The sequence below is a fragment of the Alosa sapidissima genome, chromosome 1, assembly GCF_018492685.1.
Source record: "Alosa sapidissima isolate fAloSap1 chromosome 1, fAloSap1.pri, whole genome shotgun sequence".
NCBI classification, from domain to species: domain Eukaryota; kingdom Metazoa; phylum Chordata; class Actinopteri; order Clupeiformes; family Clupeidae; genus Alosa; species Alosa sapidissima.
Genome location: NC_055957.1, coordinates 27,500,037 through 27,522,282, shown reverse-complemented (window position 1 = coordinate 27,522,282; position 22,246 = coordinate 27,500,037). Strand labels below are relative to the sequence as shown.

General features: G+C 40.7%; 3 protein-coding genes across 3 annotated transcripts; all 3 read right to left on the bottom strand.

Moving 5' to 3' along the window:
* Window positions 1-594: 594 nt before the first annotated feature.
* Window positions 595-6,738, bottom strand: ftr67 (finTRIM family, member 67). The gene is made up of 7 exons (XM_042094122.1): window positions 6,049-6,738; window positions 5,820-5,915; window positions 3,895-4,128; window positions 3,171-3,324; window positions 2,931-2,990; window positions 1,599-1,694; window positions 595-1,232 (listed from the first exon to the last, which is right to left on the bottom strand). The coding sequence occupies exons 1-7, from the start codon at window positions 6,637-6,639 to the stop codon at window positions 1,177-1,179; spliced, it is 1,287 nt and encodes a 428-aa protein (XP_041950056.1). The 5' UTR covers window positions 6,640-6,738; the 3' UTR covers window positions 595-1,176.
* Window positions 6,739-7,077: 339 nt separating this feature from the next.
* si:ch73-52e5.2 (protein THEM6) lies at window positions 7,078-13,318 on the bottom strand. The gene is made up of 4 exons (XM_042094135.1): window positions 13,230-13,318; window positions 12,288-12,788; window positions 8,210-8,313; window positions 7,078-7,761 (listed from the first exon to the last, which is right to left on the bottom strand). The coding sequence occupies exons 2-4, from the start codon at window positions 12,786-12,788 to the stop codon at window positions 7,689-7,691; spliced, it is 678 nt and encodes a 225-aa protein (XP_041950069.1). The 5' UTR covers window positions 13,230-13,318; the 3' UTR covers window positions 7,078-7,688.
* Window positions 13,319-13,429: 111 nt separating this feature from the next.
* LOC121724116 (protein THEM6-like) lies at window positions 13,430-14,850 on the bottom strand. Its single transcript, XM_042110859.1, has 3 exons — window positions 14,818-14,850; window positions 14,122-14,334; window positions 13,430-13,886 (listed from the first exon to the last, which is right to left on the bottom strand). Exons 1-3 carry the CDS (start codon window positions 14,848-14,850, stop codon window positions 13,779-13,781), a joined length of 354 nt encoding a protein of 117 aa, XP_041966793.1. The 3' UTR covers window positions 13,430-13,778.
* Between the last annotated feature and the right edge of the window lie 7,396 nt (window positions 14,851-22,246).

The window sequence follows — 22,246 nt, the reverse complement described above, 5'->3', positions numbered from 1 at the left end:
ACAACAACTGATGACAATTGATTTATTTGATGTTAAAGGTTAGACACAAAAAATGACCGCAGTGTAGATTAAGCTATCGCTCATGAATGCGGAAGTAATTGTTTTTAAATAGAGGCGGTCTTGTGCGTCTCCACGTTACACGATTGGCCAAAGTCATCCCAACACCGAGAACGCGCACAGATCTGAGCTGAAAGCCTAGTTTGACAAATATATCACATAACTGCAATCGTAGTATCACTTATAACGTATACCCCTGAGTCAAGGCTTTGTCAAGCCTCGATATGTCTACATAGCCTAGATATGTCTAACGCGCTTCGTAGTATACCCCACTGGAGTTATTGTCAAAGCATTGCAGTGGCACTGACAACACTTATTGATCCACTGCAGGCCAAAAGCTGATTACTGAATTAGTCTTGTGTTAATGTTGTGACCAATTTACACAGTACATATAGTCTCTGTTTTTCAGACACATGGATGATACCTGAAAACTATGAGAAACTTCTGAAAACAGATCTTGGTTACAAGTGGAATGTTATCCTTCATCTTTTCAGACACAGCTCATTTGTGCTCATGTGTAAGGAAGAAACATGCACATTGTATTCACATCTCTATGTATTTATTTAAAATAAACTTTTATTTTCTTTTACTTATTCAAAAACAAACTTTTGTGTCACCAAAAATGTTCTCAGCTGAACACCTTCCTTTGTAAAATAAAAACCTGACACTCGTTTGGAAAAGATATTCACATTATTTGTTTCTTTTTATGCCATTTTCTAGCAGCAATGTAACACAAACAGCACCATTACTTTACAGAACTAAAACATCTATCTGCCAATCATGATTGTGCAAAGCATGACATGTTGGACATTACCTCAATGTCAGTAAAGCTCTATGTTAGCATCGTCCCATATTTTATATTTTTCTTTTTTACATTAAAATAATAAAGATAAAATGTTGCAAAAATACAATAATGAAATCACTTTAAAATGGTTAAATAATGGTTAAGTATGATGTGTGGACCTCTTTCCACAAAACACTGGAGTATATTATTATTATTATTATTATTATTATTAATACTACATTTTTTTCTTTTTGTTCAAAGTAAACATGCAGCGATCCTAGCGGCTAAACGAAATAGTACAGTTTGGCAGCCATTGTGTGGTTCTTCGGTCCTTGTTACCTCCGTCTCCTCCTCTGTTGTACTCGAAGTCTGGAATTTGAGGGTCTCGAACCTGAAAAAAGGCAAATACAGCAAATATAAGGAGTTACTACATACAGATATTATATTACAATACATGTATATTGGTATATGATTACAGTGTGTGCGTGCGTGCTTTTATTTATATAATATATATATATATATATATATATATATATATATATATATATAAAAATAAAGATACTGTACTGATAGAGATATATAAGGCTCAGATTCAATATTCAATAGCAGGATACCAGATTTTGAATAGAGCAAAAGGAAAAAACAATCCTGCATTCATTTTGATGGGCAGTTGTTTAACTATTAAATGCAATTATACATTTCAAAGAGGTGGACAATATTGACGTCAGACAATAACTTGCCAAATGTTATAACTTACCACATGAGAAGGCGAATCCACCAAAAGAAGGTACAGGAACCCCAAATGTGGTTGGGGCAGGAGCACTTAGGCCGAAAGGTGCTTGTGCAGCTGGTTCTGAAGGAAAGTGGGGGGACAAGTGCGTCACACATCGGACCTGGATTCTTTTGCTTCCCTTTAAAACATTAAATCTGCTCTGTCATTGTCCACCTTCAGCTCTACTGTCATTGTCAGACTTTTTTACAAAATAACATAGTATTGGGCAGTGTTTCCCAAAGTGTGGGCCACCAAGGTATTGCATGTGGGCCACGAGAGCCTCCTCGTAAATTTAGAGGGAAAGAGAGATGTTTGTGTGTCTGGATAAGAGAACTTTGGTGGTTAAGTTGTGATTATTTTGCTTATGTCTGCTACTCTGTGTTGCCTTGTAGTAGGCATTAATGCTGTGAATAACCTTGGTGTTTAACTCGCTGTTGGTGGGGTTTTATAACCTCCTCCGTACCGCTTTGATTTGCCAAGATTTTGTTGTTGTGTGCATATTAGAAAAGGCCTGAAGCATTCATGTTTGCACGCGTGTGTGCATGTATGTTGCGTTGTCTGCCTCGGTGACACTGATGAACGGCCGCTACATTCTTAGTCTTGCATTGTGAATACATTTTTGGGTGGTCAGCAGAAAATGTTCAAAATTGAAATTGGGCCTTAGCAGTCTTAAGTTTGGGAACCTCTATAGCATTAATTCTATGCATCCATTTCTGTACACAGTTTTCAGATAGATTTTTGCATTGCTCTTTTTATCATTTTAATTTTCTTAACAGATTGTTGATGCTTTTTAAAATACAGGCATTTTATGGTTTACAAATGGTTGAAAACGCCATCTACTGGCCTAACTCAGTCCTGAACCCTGCAAGACCAATGTTTTGTAGAGTGGACCAGTTGGTACTCTGTTTAGTCATTGTCACTCAATGATCAAGACTTAGTGTTCACAGGAAATTAAGCCTTCCCCCTCTTAATTCCCCCAGCAATCAACCCCCAATCCAGCCCCTTGCCTATGTTTTAGCATATGCATAATTGCACCATATGTACAGAAAATGCAGTTAGCTCTGTGCTAATGCTGAACTTGCACTTTACATACACAATAATGCCTTACGCCATGCAACTATCTTGTGTCCCAATTTACAATCATCAAAATCATGATAGAGTTTTTGCTTTTCATGTTTTTTTCTTTCTTTTTTAAAAAAATAATATTTGAAATGAGTACTGAGGGAAATCTGTGAATGAAAACATGTGAACATATACGAAACTGCATATCAGGAGCTTATCGGATTGTGACTTAATTGTCATTTATCACAAACTCACCCATTGCTGGTTCCAGGTCTGACTTAGGCTTTGGATTTTCAAGAATTGCAACGCCATTCACTGCAATACAAAATACAACAATGGATTACATTTGTTTCATTGACCAATTTAAACATTTGAATAAAAACTTCTATTGAAAAATGTAAATAAAAATTAATCACACCAGACTATGGCGGTTACACTGGGAAACTATGCACGTGTGCATATTTTTGTAACACTGCACATTTCGTCTGAATTTACCTTTTTCAGAGATGTTGAAAAATCCACCCTGGCAGACATCTTCGAGTAGTGCCTGAAACTCTGAGACAGCAGCGATAACAGAGCCAAAATTTGGGTCTGATCTGATGTTTAGTACATCCCCTCGCTCAGGCTGTGCACTGAGAGACTGGCAGCTCTGGACAGACCAAGGCATAGAGAAAACAAAAACAACCCACAAATGTATGATTATTTGGAGATAAACTATAAATACTTTAGGAGATCTACCTAACAGCATTTAACACTCATGCTCTCATAGGTTTCTGAAATGTTCTGATCACCTCACCTGGTAAATAATAAATGGACTGCATAGCACTTTTCTACCTGACAGAGCTCTCAGAGTACTTTACTTTACAATGCCCCACATTCATCTACACACACAAACACACTAAATTGGTTCGGTCTCAAATCCAACAGAGTGGTTGATTTTGATAGAGGCATTGTTGACAGAACACACTGGCTTACACTGAGCACCCACCACATCAGAGATTAGTATCAGAGAAAGTCCATTCAAGCAGAGGAATCTGACCGGAAGATGCATTAAAAATCCAACAGAAAATCTATTCTAATAGACAACGTGGTGCTTCCAATCCTACTCCCTCCAAAAGATTCGCTCTGAAGCCACAAAAGTACAGTGATTTTGTTTTTGCCCTAATCGAGCAGCCTTATTAAGTCCTGCTCCCATGTGTTGACATGCCGGCCACCGTACCTGGAGGAAGTTGACGTGGTCATCCGTCTGCAGTAGCCGGAGCAGCTCGGCGTCCCTCTTCCTGAGCTGGCTAAGCTCCTGCTCCTGCTGCCGGAGGCAGTCCTCGGCGTGGGCCATGGCTGACCTCTCCTGGACCCGGATGAGCTCCTTCAGCTCTGACTGCCTCCGAGCTATGGAGGTAGACAGCTCCATAAATATGCGTTCGCTCTCCACCAGAGCGGCCTGGGAAGACAGCTACAGAGGACAGGACAGACCATGCCAGGTTAAAGGGTGTGACTTCACATAGGGGTAAGGGGGGGCAACTGTCAGTCAAAGTCGACAGAAAAGTTAACTCAAGACACCAGGTTTACACTCTGGTGAAATTTAGAAACCTACTTGGGGAAATTATTTCTGGAACAAGAAGAATATAAAGGCACTGTCATTTTTGTGTGGCTCTCACTGCCAGACAAGCCTACCTGTTGCATACTCCTTTAAGTGAACTGAACATCAGTAAAATAAGAGTTAAACATGCATTGTTTAGAGTTATCTGAAACTACATCACCAAAATATCACAACAACCAGGCTACTTTTGAATGGCAGACAGGGGTCAAAGTCTTCAAACAGCTTCAGTGCAGTACGCTATCAGCAGGTGAGAAGAATACAGCTATGTGCTTATCACAACACGTGCTTGATTGATCAGTGGTGGAATGTAACGAAGTACAAATACTTAGTTACTGTACTTAAGTACATTTTCCACGTATTTGTACTTTACTTAAGTAAAATTTATAGTGCATACTTTTGACTTTTACTTCGTTACATTTTACAGCAATTATCTGTACTTTTACTCCGCTACATTTCTACAACACCATCGTTACTTTTTACTATACATTTTATGATCAGTTTTTTTTCTCTCTGACAAACACGTTTGTTTTACGGGGGGGTTGCTACCAAAGATTCTGGAGCGCTATGCATTCTTAGAAACATAAGCTCCTAGTCTAGACCAGGCAAAGCGTGAGCTTGTAGCCATCTGCATTCGGTAGGTTATATTCACCAGACCCATGGCTACACTGTACATGCAACTGTGTTCTGTGCCTTTCTCTGTCTGTTATCTGCAGCGTTAGGGCCTCCTCTCCGATGAGATTGCTATCCGCGGATCAGCGAAGTTACAGGCTATGCCCATGCTTCTGTCACACGTCTGATCATTTGCGGCACAAATGAATGGTAGACTATTAATGAACCGGTGGCCGGAAAAGACGTAACATTTTCCAGATTAGGAAATATTCCTTAATTGTGTGTGATTAAATAAAGATGCATAGCCTACAATTGTGGCGTAATGTCAGCGCTCATTCAATGTCTATGCGTCTGCGCAAGTGAAACTGAATTTAATCATAAAGACACCTTTCTCAGCAACTTTTCTGTTCAATCAGCATAATTGGCATTACGATCCACCCGACGTTTCCCCTGTCTACCCCGTTAAACTTCAGGCTCTCGTGTTTTGCTGAATGATATTACTCAGCAGATCACCCTAGTAGATAATTGTAGAGAATTGTAGGTCAGAATGTAATGGGCCACAGATGGTAAGCACAATTGCATTAACTTAAAACTATCTAGTCGAGTATAACCTAAAACTAGCTTAGAAACTAACTAGATTAAAATGCCACAGCCCATACTGATTTTTCCTTTTAGAATATAGATATTAAGAGAATAAATCATTATGCAAATACTTTTACTTTTAATACTTAAAGTACATTTAAAAGCAGGTACTTTTTACTTTTACTTAAGTAGGGTTGTCATTGTGGTACTTTTACTTTTACTAAAGTAAATATTTCTCTGTGTATTTGTACTTTTACTTAAGTACTGAGTTTCAGTACTTCCTCCACCACTGTTGATTGATCAGTGGCAAAATTGATTGTGGTCAGGTGGGTGTTGTGGTGGTCTTTGCTTACTGTGAGAGACGTCATGGAGTGCTTCAGCTGTTCCAGCTCTTTCTCTCGCTCCTGAATAACTTGCTGGGATTTTCTCTGCATCTCTCCAATCTCACTCTAGAAATAACAAAAAAACAAAACATTCCACCATGTAATTCTTCACATCCCATCACATAAATATGGGCATTAGGATAGTGATATCCTAGTGTGACCAAATCACCACCCCCGTCGATCTCCAACTTCAGCGCACCTTCTTTTCTGTGATTTCACCTGCGGCCAAAACAGCGTCGTGACCTTTGTGTTCGTCGGTAAGGCATAACGAGCATATACACCGCTGATCAGTGCGACAGAAGACCTCCAGGAGCTTGTCGTGGCGAGAGCACAGCTTTTCCTGTATCGTTCCGAAGGGTGCGACCAGCTTGTGCCTCTTGAAGGCCTGAGACTCGTAGTGGGGTTGAACGTGAGACTCGCAGTATGAGGCCAAACATACCAAACAGGATCTAACAGCCTTGTTTTTCCGTCCTGTACAAACGTCGCACTCCACATCTCCGGGTTCGGCTAACGAGTCGTCAGAAGGAACGGTCTGAAGTCCGGTCTTACTCAGTTTCTCTACGACATCAGCCAACATGGTGTTTCTGCCCAGTACAGGCCTTGGCGAAAATGTCTGTCTGCATTGGGGGCAGCCATACAGCGAGATGAATTCATCCTGGTCCCAATAGCCCGAGATACAGCCTTTACAATAACTATGGCCACATGGTATAGTCACGGGGTCCTTGAGAACATCCAGACATATCGAACAGTTGAACTGATCGTGTTCAAGGAAAACACCAGCCTGTGCCATTTTTCTGTAATCCAATAAAAACGCTACTCTAGTGGTTAGCGATTTAAAGGCTGTGGCATGAGAACGAGTGGAGTCAGCTTTGTTTTGCAGGAAATGGTCACGTGACACGAGGGAGTGGCTTGGAGGTCTTTGACAGGAGGGGGAGGGGAGGAGCTTTTATTACAGCCGAGGCCCTCAATCCAATGGCAGCGTTCGACCACGAGTGGGCAGAATACCCGTAGGTTGTGGAAAACTCTCCACTCTTAAGGAGTAAAATGGGACCTTCAGGTTTATTGGGCATTTAGTATTTATTTAACCCTGATGCTAAATTCTAAAGTGTAATTTTTGGAGTTAAATATGTGTCTTTAAACTAATATTTGAAAATTAATGTGAAATAACAGTAAACAGATCAGAACAGTAAACAGAACAGTAAAAAAGTAAACAGATCAGAACGCAAGGTGAATCAGTCAAATGCTCACACATTGTTTTATTGCCTCACCTGAAACCTATGCCTTAAATGCCTTTCCAAAAGAAACACAAGATACATGTTGAAAAGAGTATCTTCAAGAGCATGCTAAGTTTCTAGGACATTCATCAATGAGAAAGAAGCACAGCAACACAGTGTACACAAACATGCAAGTTCTGTGCAAACAATAAGAGGAATCCCACAAATTGTAAAAGGTATACACAATACAGTCCAACAACTGAAAACAGGAAAATAAATTAGATAAAAACAGTGCATGAAGTACATGTAACTTACATTAAATCTGTGAAATATAATTTAATGTTTCCAAAATGCATTAAGTGCTTCAATTCCACTTACAATAATGTATTACATAATAAGTAGGAACAACAAATCTTATAACTCTGGTAATAAATATGGAATTCTGACTACATTCAGTTTCAGTGCAAATTACATTAAACTGAAGCCAATGACAATATTCAAGTATCATAATGTGATATAAGTCATCCCCATCAATGTATTTCTGATCAGTAGTTTATAGCTACAATATCTTTTTTTTAATCCTGTGCTTCTCTGGTCTGGTCCCCTGAGCTCAAGGAGTCTTTGGTCAGTCTTCCTCCTTAAAAATCGCATCATGTCTGCCATCTTCCAGTTGAAAGTCTGATACGAAGTTGCTGCAACTAAAGAAACCCCCTCTTTCAGACCTACAGCTATGGAATTAATTTGTTTGCATTCCAAAAGTATGGAAATGATTCCTAAAGAAATCTTCCAAAAAAGACATGCAAAGCTTTATATCAGCAAAACTATCTTGACCATGCCTTTAGACAGGCATAACAGTTGCAGTTCTAAAAGTATATGTTGACAGCAATAACTACACATCGCACCATTAGGATTCCATGACTGACAATCTTCTCATCCAACTGTTCATTTGCATGTCATCCACATTCTTCTTCATTTTTATAGTATTTTGAAATTCTACTGATTACAGGACACTTTTTGAAATGTGAGGCATGGCTATTTTCCATCCTCTGTAAATGGTTGGAGATACAGTGGGGTGGGGCTGGGGTGGGTGGACACACAGGATTTCAGTATCAGTAAGAACATGTCAATCTCCCCCACCCCCCTCACTTGGTCTTTTCATCCAGTCCGCTCTCGGCCCTCAAAGCTTGGCTGTTGGCAGAGATAAAGTTGATCCAGTGCTGGAGATCCTCTGGGACGGCAGGGCATTCCACCTGAAACACAAAACACATCCAAGAATGAGACAAAAGACTCATCCAAATGCTTAGCAGAGGTTTTCTGTTCTTGTACTCAGGCTATTTATATTTCATGTACGAAGATGCAGCTGAGCCAGACAACCGGACACAAACTGAATCATGAACTATCCCCTGCTCACACTAATCGCATGCCTTTGTTCATCAAAATACTATAGAGTGGCGAAGTCACGGCAAATTAATAAACTGAATATGGTGGTCCAAGAGCAGACCATGCACCAGTCCATGCATCAGCCCGACTGAGCAGTGATGACAGCATAGGATGAGTCAGGTACTAACGTTATGAAGCACTGTCGTTAACCGCTTTCACACACACACACAATATAAAATACACAATGATAAATATAAAATTCAATATCAAAACACTATTATTTACATGATTACTCCTGAAATAACTGCTATTAACTGCACATTCACTATATAAAAATCACTGTTTGGAGGAAATGGTTTCAATGGCAAAATAAATCGCACCGATTTTGCCTATATTATTCAGTGAGGCGCAGTGGTTTATGGGATGAGTAGTTCCTTCGCTCGGAATGAAAATATGTACACAGTCTTGTACCCAGGGGCGCCTGCAGGAATTAATGCTATGGTACGCACACCCATCACGGCCCCCCCCCCCCCGCAAAAAAAAATGTCACTCGTGAACAATATTTGTCCGCTTTAGGTCCGTGCATTGGTCAGCAAAAAAGTATCCTAGATAGATTACGGAGCCCAGGAGGTGTCATTGCAAGATATTTTTGTGTATCGAGAGAATGTGCGCTCATTTTACTAAATCGTGCACATGTTTTACTAAATTGTGCACTCATTTTACTAAATTGTGCTCTCAATTTAGTAAATCGTGCGCACGATTTAGTAAATTGTGCACACGATTTACTAAATTGTGCGCTCATTTTACTAAATTGTGCTCTCAATTTAGTAAAACGTGCACAATTTAGTAAAACATGTGCACGATTTAGTAAAATGAGCGCACATTCTCTCGATACACAAAAATATCTTGTGCGCTCATTTTACTAAATTGTGCTCTCAATTTAGTAAAATGTGCACACGATATAGTAAAATGAGCGCACGTTTTCTGGATATATACCAAAAAATATCTTGCAATGACACCTCCTGGGCTCCGTAATAGATAGATAGATAGATACTTTATTGATCCCCAGGGGAAATTCAAGGTCTCAGCAGCATACAGACAACACAAACACATTCTTTAACAGCAGAAAGAGTAATTAAAGTATATAACATAAAAACACAACTAAGCAATAAGGACAGTAGAAGATAAAGAATATGCTAAATATATATAGTTTATATTGGATACTGTTTTTACATAGCATAACAACATCCACATGCAATAATACAACGACAATGTCTACAATGACCTATTCATTTGGACAACTTGATACAGCCCTATACAGGCTAAAGTTACCTTTAGTTTTGTTCTAGCGTAATGTGACGTCTGGCTTTAGTGCAGTCTAACGTTCTGACAAGCACACCAATTGCCTACCTTGTTCTTGCCCATCTGGAATAACTCCTAGCTTTGCTGCCTCCATACTTTCTGTTTTCGTTGTTTAAAGTTGTGATATCCATGATGAGTATTGAGTAAGTGAATTAGGTCAACATTGTGTGCTGATAACCATATATAGATAGCCGAGTAAAAGAAAACAACAAGTAGCCTATTGCGTGTCTGCGTGCGTATTCTCTCTTCTGCTCAAACAAAATGAGTGCAAGTTAATTTTGATAACGTGTTCACTAACTTTACGTAATAGAAAATAGTAAATAGCCTAATGGCATGCAGCTAAAGGGATACTGTGCATAGTTGGGAAGGTATGTTAGGCCAAGGCCAATTTGGTGTGAATACACACACACACAAGGGAAATTGTCTGTTGTTGAGTAGCTTGATGGTACGCACAGTGCGTACGGACGTACACCTGCAGGCGCGCCTGCTTGTACCTTTGACTTTTTTTGAAATTTCTCTTCGTTTTTTCACTCGAAATTATATGTTGTATGCTTATGAGTTATGTCGTAGCTGGTTAGCCTGAGACATGCTGTACAACTCTTTAGATAGGAATTTTTCCAAACGTCAATGGGACAAATGAATGGGAATCTTACATCCGGCACCTAACCGCATTTTGGCTGTGGGTAGGGATGTGACGCTCGAAGCTGACGTTTCGAAACAGTGTCGAGCTTCCGAAACGCAAGTGTTTCGAACAGTGTTTCGAAGTGTGGTTCAAAACCATAGACATAATATACATAGACGCCGCATCGACCGCTGCTCCCTACTAGCGCTGACGAGATTTGGAGCCGCCATCTTGGACCGGTCATCCACTCCACTCAGTGTAATCTGTTTGGCCGGTGCAATGAGCTGTCAGCACACTTAATTAATCATATCTCACTGAATACCGAACAGATTTTCACGCGGTTTTTTTTGCTGCAAAGGTCATACATGTAGCTATGATACAGGCCACATTGTTCGAAAATACAAAATACAACCAATAGTACGGTAATGTTAAATCTTACTTGTGAAAAGTAAATCCCCCGAGTATGGTCCGCCGATTTGAGCAGGAACATGCTGCACAGTGCTGTCATCTTGTGTTTTCTGCTGCAACGCAATGAGGAGTATGACCGGTCCAAGATGGCGGCCGCATTTCTTGTTTCCAGCAGCCAATGCGGCGTCTATGTATATTACGTCTATGTTCAAAACGCCCATGTCACGTGACCATGGCTTAGTGAGGCTTCGTGGTGTTTCAATTTGGTTTGGACAGGTGGCACACTTGCCGCGCGAGCCAATTACCCGAGTAAACACCTGTTTGATCTAAATTACAAAGTCCCAGAATGCTTAAAAGTCATTCAAACACATCCTATCTTTGTGGTTTTTTTGTGAGGAGAGAGATTTTAAGAGATATAGCGACATAGAGACATATAGAGATATAGCGATTTATAGTGCATTCTTGTGATTGATAGGTTAGTGATATAGATTAATTGACAGGCTAGAGACAGACAGTAAGCGATAGTTTAGATAGATATAGTCTAGTGACGTTAATATTTAGATAGTAGCAGAAGTAAAAAAAATATATGACTGATGCCTGTATTTCAAGAACAGCTGACCCTTTGAAATACTGGCAGGAGAGGAGAGTGGTTTATCCAAACCTAACTGTGATGGCAAAAAAATATTTGTGCATGCCAGCAACAAGTGTGCCTTGTGAAATAATGTTTTCCAAGGCTGGGGAGGTTTATTCAAAAACAAGAAACAGATTAAATGGCAAGACGGCAGAACAACTGTTATTCCTAAATAAAAATGTATGTTGACATACAAAAAATGTGTTGTTTATTTTTCCCATGTTGTACCCGATTAGTCTAACCTGCTTCACATGTATCCTTTATTTCCCTACAACATGTTCTCAAAAAAAAACCCTGGGCCATAAGCATAGCCTACATTTTAAAACCATTGTAGCATTTTCCTCTCCAGCATATGCCAAAGGATAATGTACTATGAAACTGAAATAACAAAACATCTAACTGGCAGATATAAAAATGTTCTAGTTACTGAACGCATATACTAGTCTGAAATTTCTAAGCACCAGCAGCGAGTCGAATGCAAGTGTGTTAACCACTGAACCACGTGGCTGTGGACGAAATCTTGCGTTCCATGTTGGCTATTTATATTCTTCGTCTGAAGCAGTTGTGCTTCACGGTCAAAATGTGATGTTAGCAAAACTGGCCACTAGATGTCACCATGGAGTTACGTGTGTCGGATTGTTTCGAAACCTCGACACATTCCGGCGCAATTGCTTCGAACGTTTCGTTGTTTCACAAAGCCTCGTTCTGCCCATCCCTAGCTGTGGGCGGGACTGTGCAGCTCTATTTACTTACTTTTTTTGTTATAACCAGTAGACTAACACTACTTCAGCTACCACATTGACCTTTGACCTCGAGCTCACCTTCCTCTTGCAAAGGTGCTCCAGGATCTTCTCGGGGCTGCTGCGAACAACATTCTGCCTGCAGAACATGACTGCCGAGAGAAAGCCATCCTTCTTGGACACGAAACGCTGCTCCAGGAAGAAAGACTTCTCATCCCAGGTCACGATACGACTCCTCAATTCGAAGGCCTCACCCAGGGCCAGGGACCTGCGGTAGCGAATGGTGCTGGCTCCTACGACCATTGTGGCCTTCATTGCTCGAGCGGCCATAAACAACCCATTGCGGGTGTAATAGGAGAACCTTGCAAAGTCGCACTCCCTCAAGTAGCGGGCATTATTCATGTGGCCCATGTAGTCTATGTCATGGGGGAGCACTTTCCCTTCTATCATGTGTTCAGCAGTTATATCTTTCAGGGGGCTCTGGAACAAGGACGTTATGATCATCAGGAGGCCTCTCAAGAAGTACCACACATCCAGGCTGCCAAAAAGCAGAAGCAGACCGGAGAACACCCACAGAAGCATCTGAAACATCAGCAAAACACAAATGAAGTCAGTGGACACAGGAATACACTTAAGCGTTACATCACTTGTCAAAATGCCCCTCGACATGCTATAACGTTAACGTTACAGACACAGGACAAGCTAAAAGGCTACAGCACATACCGGTATTAACATAGCAGGTCGTGTTCGCAATCAAATATGACGATTAATTCTTCAGGTTTCATAAATATACAACCAGATATAGTTATCGCTGTTATCGTATGTATGCATAGCCTAACGTTACAGTAGTGGGAGCTTGAGCTATGACTGTTCACTTGCTAGTTAGCCAGCTAGCTGTAGCAGTCATCAGAGCACTAATGCGGACAAACCGAAATTAACAATTGTATTTATCAACAAGTGAAAACACTGATCATTCAGATTATATAGACCATATACACAAACTATACATAATGTATTTCATACGTTTTCACTTGCAGTCCTGGTGTTGGGTCACTGGTGAAAGCAGCACTAGTAGAGGAAGCCGGTTTGTGCCAAACGCTAACGTTACTTCCTGGAAATGGCCTTTCGACAATTTCATTGGCTGAAAATGATATCGCGTGAGTAAAAAATCAATAGCCCTGTAAGGAAACTGGAAGTTCTTGAATGATAAAACCAGAGACAAATTCACGGTCATTTCGCATTTATTCAGACAATAGAATATCTCTCATCACACCTGCAGCCTATATTTTTCGCAGTCAAGGCTTACCACAAAGCCTTTTGCATACAAGTTATTAAGCAGTAGGCCGATTTCCTCTCTTAGCATACCTCACAACATAGGAAAAAATAACATGCCACATCAATAGGAAAATATCTGAGTCTCTTTCAAAAAAAATCTTCAGCTTATTAACTAAAAGAATGTAGCACTCTGAGACTGAGTCTTTGGATGTCTGCCTGTAAACATGCACATATAATGCTTGCTATTTAACATTCTTGTCTTTCATTGTCCATTGGGATGGGCTTGGTGCTGGGTCCTCACTTGCTCTTCTCATCCAGTCCGCTCTCGGCCCTCAAAGCCTGGCTGTTGGCAGAGATAAAGTTGATCCAGTGCTGGAGATCCTCTGGGACTTCTGGACATTCCACCTGAAAAAACACACATACGCCATCAGAATCAGAAAGAATCATGCTGTTGTTGTGCTTGTATCTCAAAATGCACGGAGTTAGGTAAAAAGAGCAGACAGCAAGTAATCTGCATAAATGTGCTGTCTTGCCTACTGAATTTTTACTCTTTTCTATTCTATTCTGTGATAGTTCTCAGTTTACAGGAGCATTCAGGAAATACATTCAGTTCTTTCACTGGACCCCTCCACCTCCTCACCTTTCTCTTGCAGAGGAACTGGAGGATCTTGTCTGGGCTGCAGCCGACGATGTTCTGCTTGCAGTACATGACAGCGGACACGCGGGCATCCTTCCCCGAGACGAAGCGCTGCTCCAGAAAGAAGGCCTTCTCGTCCCAGGTGACAATGCGGCTGCGGAGACGAAAGGCCTCTCCCACGCACAGGGCCCGTCGGAGGCGTATGGTGGTCGCCTTCTAATTTTGCTTACATGTCAATCTTTCAAATTCAAATAACTTTATTTTTCCATTCGGAACTTCATGTGTGAAGTGTCAGTGCATACATAAATAAACATACAAATAAAATATACAACAAAAAAAGATATTCAAACATTCATAAGTCTGATGGATGCCGGCACAAAGCTTCACATGGTTTTCTTAGTCCTGGAGGTGAGAGATCTGTACCTCAGTTTTGGCATTGTAGTGAGTAAGTGTAGTCCAAGGCTATTTGAGTTCCTTTTAATCCTTTAATGTAGTCCTTCTGTTGAAAATACTAATAAGTGATTCCTGCTCGAATCCAATTTCCAATATTTTACTGCTCATTGTTTTTGTTTAATGGGTTGCGATGAATATTGGATAGTGCACCAAACCAGGCTGATGTATTAAAAGTGACAAGGGATTCAACGAAACATCTGTAAAAAATCTACACTATATGGACAAAAATATTGCTGTTGGTCTTACAGGAATTTCAATGACATCCCATTCTAAAGACATGGGCATTAGGGTGGTTCACAAAATTAATTTTCACCAAATTTTGCCAGATCGCGTTTTTGTCTTGTTCCAATTGGCATTGTAAGCATTTGTACCAAAAATGGAGTCAATTGCTGCATATTTAGGGGTGGCACACTTTTTCACAATATTGACACACACACACAATACATGATGTATTGGTATCCGGATAAAACCATTGCAGATTCTGCATTGAAGAGCATTGGATGACATTTGTGGTATCTGTCAGAAGAACTCGTCGCCCTGGCATTTTTTGATGCTCAGCTCACCACCAGTGGTGGTGGTTAGTGAGGTCCCCCCTTCCCTGTGTAGCGCTTTGAGTGTTGAGAAAAGCGCTAAATAAATGTAACCTGTTGTTGTTGTCGTTGTTGTGTTGATGTTGAAGAAAAAGAGACAATGCTGATAAATCTTGAAAGATGCTCAAAAACTTGATGCCAAGTCTTTCTTCCACAAGAGCAGTACAGCTACCATCTCTGGCCTCGTCACTCGCTGCTCAATCCACTTCTTTGAGGTTCTTACTGAAGGCCAAATGGATGGCAGAAGTAACCCTGATGATGTGAGGTCCATTCTCACAGATGAGAATCTGCGTCAAATAGTTAATTCCTTGAAGGTCATCAACGACAGCGCAGAGAGAGGCATTGCCCTTATTAAACGCTGTCAACAATCTGTGCGAAACGCAGACCAAAAGCAATTTTTGCTGTGTTGTGCTCTGTTCTAATATTTTACTCATTTAGTATAAGTACAGGGAGAAATTATTAATGACCATACTTATCTTTTATTTTGTTCATGTTTCTGGTTCTTGCAAAAGTTATGCATTCTTAGGTTGAGCAATTGTGAAAAAGTGTGCCACCCTTTACTGGCGTCCTATTAGCTCAATTTTTGGTACAGATGTTCAAAATGTCAATAGGAACAAGGCAAAATGTGATCTGGCAAAATTTGGAAAACTTATTACTTACTCATACCATTATATTGTAAACCACCCTAATGGGAATTCATATTGAATTGGTCCCCCCTTTGCAGGTAGAACATTTGGAAAGGCTTTCCACAAGATTTTGGAGGTTCTGTGGGAATTTTGCCCATTCATATAGAAAAGCATTTGTGAGGCCTGCCATGTTGGACAAAAAGGCCTGGCTTTCCAGTAAATAAATTAAACTTTGTTCTGTCTACAACCTGAAGTAAAGGCTGATTTCTGACCTCATCATTGCATAAATCACATAATTTACAATGCAAGCAGCAGCAGCAGCATCCCTGATTGACAATCTCTAAAGCCTGTTCATAGTACCAGGAGGCGTGCTGCACCTATAGGAGTGGGATCTTCTCCCTGGGAGAGTGAATGATGATGTAACCCAGTGCTGGTGTAACCCAGTTCCCTCTGCCTGGTTATTTGCATAGTAATGTATTCTCTGCCTCCTCAGGTGGATTAGTTGCACTTGAAAGGGAAATAACGAGTTCGTTGAGAAGCAGTAATTAATCAGAAGCACTGCGCTGAAGCTCTGGGGAGCGGAGATGAGAACTCAAGCTCATGGACTGCAGAGTGGGGCATCCTCAGATCTCTTCCCTATAGTTTCAGGGTGTGGAATACTCCTCAGTGTGTCATGTCTTGTGTTGCAGATACACAGCTGTTATTTACAAATTCAGAAAATGGCTGATGTTGAAATAGCCTACTATGGTCTTTTCACAGCTCCATGTAGGCTTATAACAGGTTTGGTGGGTTGGTATGGAATTAGCTTAACCCAGGTGAAATAACCCCCACATGGTCCACATGATGAATTCATTTTATAGATACAGGGGGAAACTTTAAAACGTTACACATTACACAATAAAACGTTAAGTGTCATCTGTGCATTCATTATTATAAGTGTACAAGCGAACAATTTTATGCTATTTCGAGCTCTTTTCTTATAGGCTGTACCATTTCTAAGGGTGTCAGCCAGCAGCAGCAGCACTCAACGGCTAACACTATAACCAAAACTTGGACTGAAATGGGAGCGAAGAAAGTAGCCTATTTGTAACTAACAAAGTCGACATGTCTAAAACCTGGTGGCAAGAGTTGTCCAGGTTATGCTCTTCGTGAAAAACGTGGGATACTCACATTATGTTCGCGGAGTTGCTTCAATCCCTCTCACTCAAGTTACTCTGTGTCAGCTGCTGCATTCGACATATCAAGCGACGAACATTTTGAGTTCACATTCCTGTGACGTGCCGTCAAGTAAAATGCACGCACTTACTGCCCATTGGTTCCCTCACTAAAGTGAACGAACCGGTCTTTTTAAAAACGGCTGTCAAGTGATTGTGATACCCTACCAACCGGTTTTGGCGAAATGATCATGAAACTAGCAGCTTGTGTCAATAGGGACAACGAAACTGAGCATTTTGACAAAACGCTGGTGAAATGTAAGGACATGTTGGCATAGCCTGTAGGTTCCCTAGGTTCACAAAAAGACAAAGTAGCCTACTTTGACATTTTTTACATTAACTGTATGCAAACATGCACATCTAGACATAATTACTGCTAGTTAAATGACAAAAACGCAGTTTTGGCACTTCTAAGCATTAGCAACAACTTTAACTCTGTGTTTTCTACTGAAAACAGTGGACCTCAGATGTAAGCAAGAATTTTCAGAAATTGTTCAGGTCAAAATAAGAAAATACAATAATGCTCTCCAAATCTGACTTTGTCTGTTCCCTGAATCTCCTCTTTGGACATTTTCTGAGAGAAGCACTCTCAGGAATGGAATCCATCAGAAAAAAAGACATAAACTCATGATAAAAAAAAAATACTGAATTCATACAAATAATGGGATATGAGCTTGAACCAATGGTTGAACCCTTGGCAAACTGATACACACATACTGTAGCCTAAAATAGACTGATTATATTTTGACCACAGCAGTCTCTTTCTCTCTTTCTCTCTCTCTATAGCTCTTTATCTCTCCCAGCTCTCCAGTGATATGGATTGTGTGTGACTGACACCGTTGGCTGGCTGATGATATATGAGTACATACTCCTCCAGACATTTGTGCGACAGCTCTGTCCTCACACACCCTGCCCCTGAACCATTGACGTGTCTCAGTTCAGTCTTCCTCTGTAGGCCTACATCCATGCCTCCAAACTGTAACAAAACCCACAGAAGAGCATTGCCAACTCATCACATTGGTTTTGCAGGGAAACCAGCACCTACAGTTAAGAGAGTTTTCTACTGTATGTTTTTCTGTCCCCTTTCCTGTCCCTTCTGTAAGAGATGGTCTTACACTGATATACTAGTAACAAATCATGTTTGCTGATATACTAGTAACAAATCATTGTCCTGTCTGATCTGAGAGCATTCTGAGAGGGTAAACAAAATATTTTCCGCATGAGGGCGACTTTTGGAAGACTTATTGAGGGACAAATACAATGGGATCTAATCTGGCTTTAGAAACATAATGATAGTATAATCCATCTGACACACCACAGTAGGCCTCTAAACAACCCATGATCATTGTAAAAGTAAACAACATTTCACATATAAGGGACAGGAACTGGTTGGTGAGTTTTTGTTGTTGTTTTATCATGTAAAATTATATCCTAGATGCAAACTCCTATACCTATTAACTATCTATTTGTCTGTCTAATCTAGTATTGGCTTATTTTGCCAAATCCACTGAAAACAACAACCGATAATGAATCCTGGACACAAACAAGGCACAAATTAGACAAATCCGATTACATGTGACTGCAGTTTAAAACTCATTAGAGCTGCTGCAAGAGATGGTAGCAGCTCTTGGTCATTTACTCCCAGCGTTCTCACCATAGCAGGCCAGCTAGTTTTCCTCAGTGGAATGCAAAATTATTTACACACAAGGATGTTCATTTTTGGAGTTTCCTCATTGGTCAGTACTAAAAGAACCATGATATAGATTACAGCTCTAAGGTTCCACTGTTAGTGCAGAGCGAGTGTTTGGGTGGGATGGTGTGGGCAAAAACATAAAAGCTAGGCCAAAATAAAAACCACATCTGCACTTCAAGTGTTCACCATCCACAAGCTGTTCACACACAGAGATATGTGGACAGTATGTGACGCTAATTAAAATCGCTGAAATCCCCAGAAACTGATAGCCCCCTTTTAGATGAATTTTGCCCAGTAGTTACACTTATAGTAGGTAGCCATTATACTCTCAGCCCAACTCGAGACCATCACTTGCAAAGGGACATTAATGTCTTCCTGTATGGCTTACTGTGACATTCTATGAGCGGGAGGTGCATTGTTATCCCTGACAAACCCAATGACTTACAGTGCTGTCCAATTTCAAAGAACAAAAGCAGAGCAGAGGAGGAATGATATGCCAGTGAAGCCGCAAATGGACTGAATGTGACATTAAACACAAATCAATTGGCGATTTCAATGCATAAATTACAGCCCAGCAGGGAGGAGGCCTGCAGAGTAGCGGAGAGAGATTAACGTATAGGGATTTGCAGTAGCAACGATGGATGGATGGAGTCCTTGCTCCCAGACACATGGTGGCCCATCCCTCTGTTTCTCTGTTTCTGTGTGATGTTATTCTGCCTCCCTTTTTCTCTGCCCTCTTTCTTTCTCTCTCTCTCTCTCACACACGGTTGGGTATCTGGGGGTTGTGTAGTACGTGATGTGATGTTTTGCATCTGTGTTATTGTATGTTGTGTGTGACTGGCTGTTCGCCAAAGTGAGAGTTTGCGGGCGGCTAGGAATCTGGGGGTTGTATTGTATGTGATTTGCTGTCTGTGTTATTGTATTTGTGTAAGTTGTGACTGGCTGTCCATATAAGTGAGAGTCTGCGGGCGGTTGGTTGTCTGGGGGTTGTGTTACGTGACTTGCTGTTTGTGATGTTCCTTTGTATGTTGTGGTTGTCCTGATGTGCATGATTAGGGTATGAACACTAACATTATGTTTTGTTTTGTTCTAACTTCATGTTTTGTTGGTCTCTATGTGTATAGAGAGGTGTATGCACACGTATACTACACTTTTTAGAATACTTTTAGATTACAATATGTTTTTAGAAAGGTCTGACCAGGGACTGGGGTTGCAAATTAGTCAACTGACTAGAAACCTTTTATGTAACACATTTACAGACATTGTTATGGCATTGACTGTGATAGCTATGTATGTAATAATGTGCGCTGCATTGTCCCTGACAAATAAACTAATAAATACATTTAAAAACACACACACAAATATATGCACATGCAAATAAACACACACATGCATGTACATGCACGCACACACGCACGCACGCACACACACACACACACACACACACACACACACACACACACACCGCAATCAGGGTCTGAGATGAGAGACAGAGGGAAGAGCGGTTGTGGATCATACTAATGGGAAAGTATTGATTGTGGAGACCATTGCATCTGTGAGAGTGATGAACATATTCAGAAATAACTCTGGAAAGGACATTCATTCATGGACCCTTTCATTTGTAAGTTTGTTTAGGTGTGTGTGTGTGTGTGTGTGTGTCTATGTGCCTGCATTGCACACACAGTTAGAAGTATATGTCTGTGAGCACATGTACAAAGATGAGTGGGTGTGTGCAGATCTGTATGTCTGTGAGTGCGGCTTGGTGTGTGAAGTAGTGGGCTGTGACATTGTCAAGGTGAATTTAAGACCGAGAAAGTGGAAGCGAGAGAACACCTGAAACATCACACCAACACTCGTGTCATCACCGTTGAAGCACAACCTTTTATCTCAGATGGGCCCAAGTAAATGGGCTATTTTATTTCAGCAATTATGTATCAACACTATAAATCAACCTCAGTGATTAAATGTATGTATGTTAAAATCTATGTGTTTTGATATCGGCTAATGGAATAAGGATTTTGATTCATATCAGTAATTAAATCAAAGATGTGATATTCAAAAGGTAACATTTATTTGCATTAATATACAATAACACCTGTAAAGGATGTCATTTTAAATCTAATTTTGGTTCCACATAAGCATTTTGAACAAACCAAGGAACTATAATGTAGTATTTATGGATGAGGGAAATGGTATTACTTACACACACACACACATACACACACACACACATGTACACACATGCGCGCACACACACACACCACACACACTCAGAGAGAGAGAGAGAGAGAGGAACAAACAGCAGGGATTTAAAACACCCGTGCTTATGTAGGTTTATGGCACATATACACTTATGACAGTGTCCCACAGAGATCAGTTAAATCCGTTTAGAACCCGTGACATCTGTCTGTCTGTAAAGGCCAGGGATGTGGGATTGATGTGTGCCAATCAACATGTGGTGTGTGTGTGTGTTTGTGTGTGTGTGTGTGTGTGTGTGTGTGTGCGTGTGTGTGTGTCTGTGTGTGCGTGCATGTGTGTATGTGTATATGTATATGTGTGTGTTTGTGTGTGTGTCCAGAGGGTTTAATACTCTTTGTGCCACAATCCTGGCAGAGACTAGGTCCCTTTTAAAATCTAGTGAGATTACTGAAATAACAAAAATAAACATCTGTCAGACACATGCCATTTTGATTTGAATTGCACATGTTTTTGCTTTGTGTTGTCTAGCTTGATATCTTTAACCCTATCATGTTTTGCACCTCCTAAACAACTTCACTTTTATGACAAATAGACTCTCCTTTCAGCCCTTGACCCACACACACACACACACACACACACACACACACACACACACACACACACACACACACACATTTGGAATAGAGAGGTCCATACAGTTGATCCCCACGCACGACCCCCTTTCTTCCCAGACATTTGTCTCAGTTTGGCCCTGATGTTCATTACACTGATCTGGGTCGACAAGCAGCAACACAGCCCTGGAGCTCTGAAGGCCTTCATTTCAAATGCACGCATGCACTTTGAGAGTACAATCACACACATACACACACATGCATGCATGCACAGATGACAGGACTGTTCTAGCTCAAACACGCGCTTATGCTGTGTATTCTCACACACACACACACACACACACACACAAAGGCTTTAAACCACTGTACGCTGTCATTCAAGGAAATATCAGCATATACGTCCATACAAAGATAACATTTTCATTACCCTGTATTATTTCTGGAAGTTATGATGGGTGCAGCTGCACGCACACACACACACACCCACCCACCCACACACACGCACACACACACACAGAGACATTCATTCATACTCAAAACCATTCATTTGGATTAAATATGCAGTACAGTACGCACCCATATACATACTTTACCACACACTTATTCACTTAAACACACAGAGAAACTGGAAATCATACAGATATACTGTCACTCACAAATACAAAGATGTGGCAGCACACACACACACACACACACACACACACACACACACACACACACACACACACACACACATTCATTC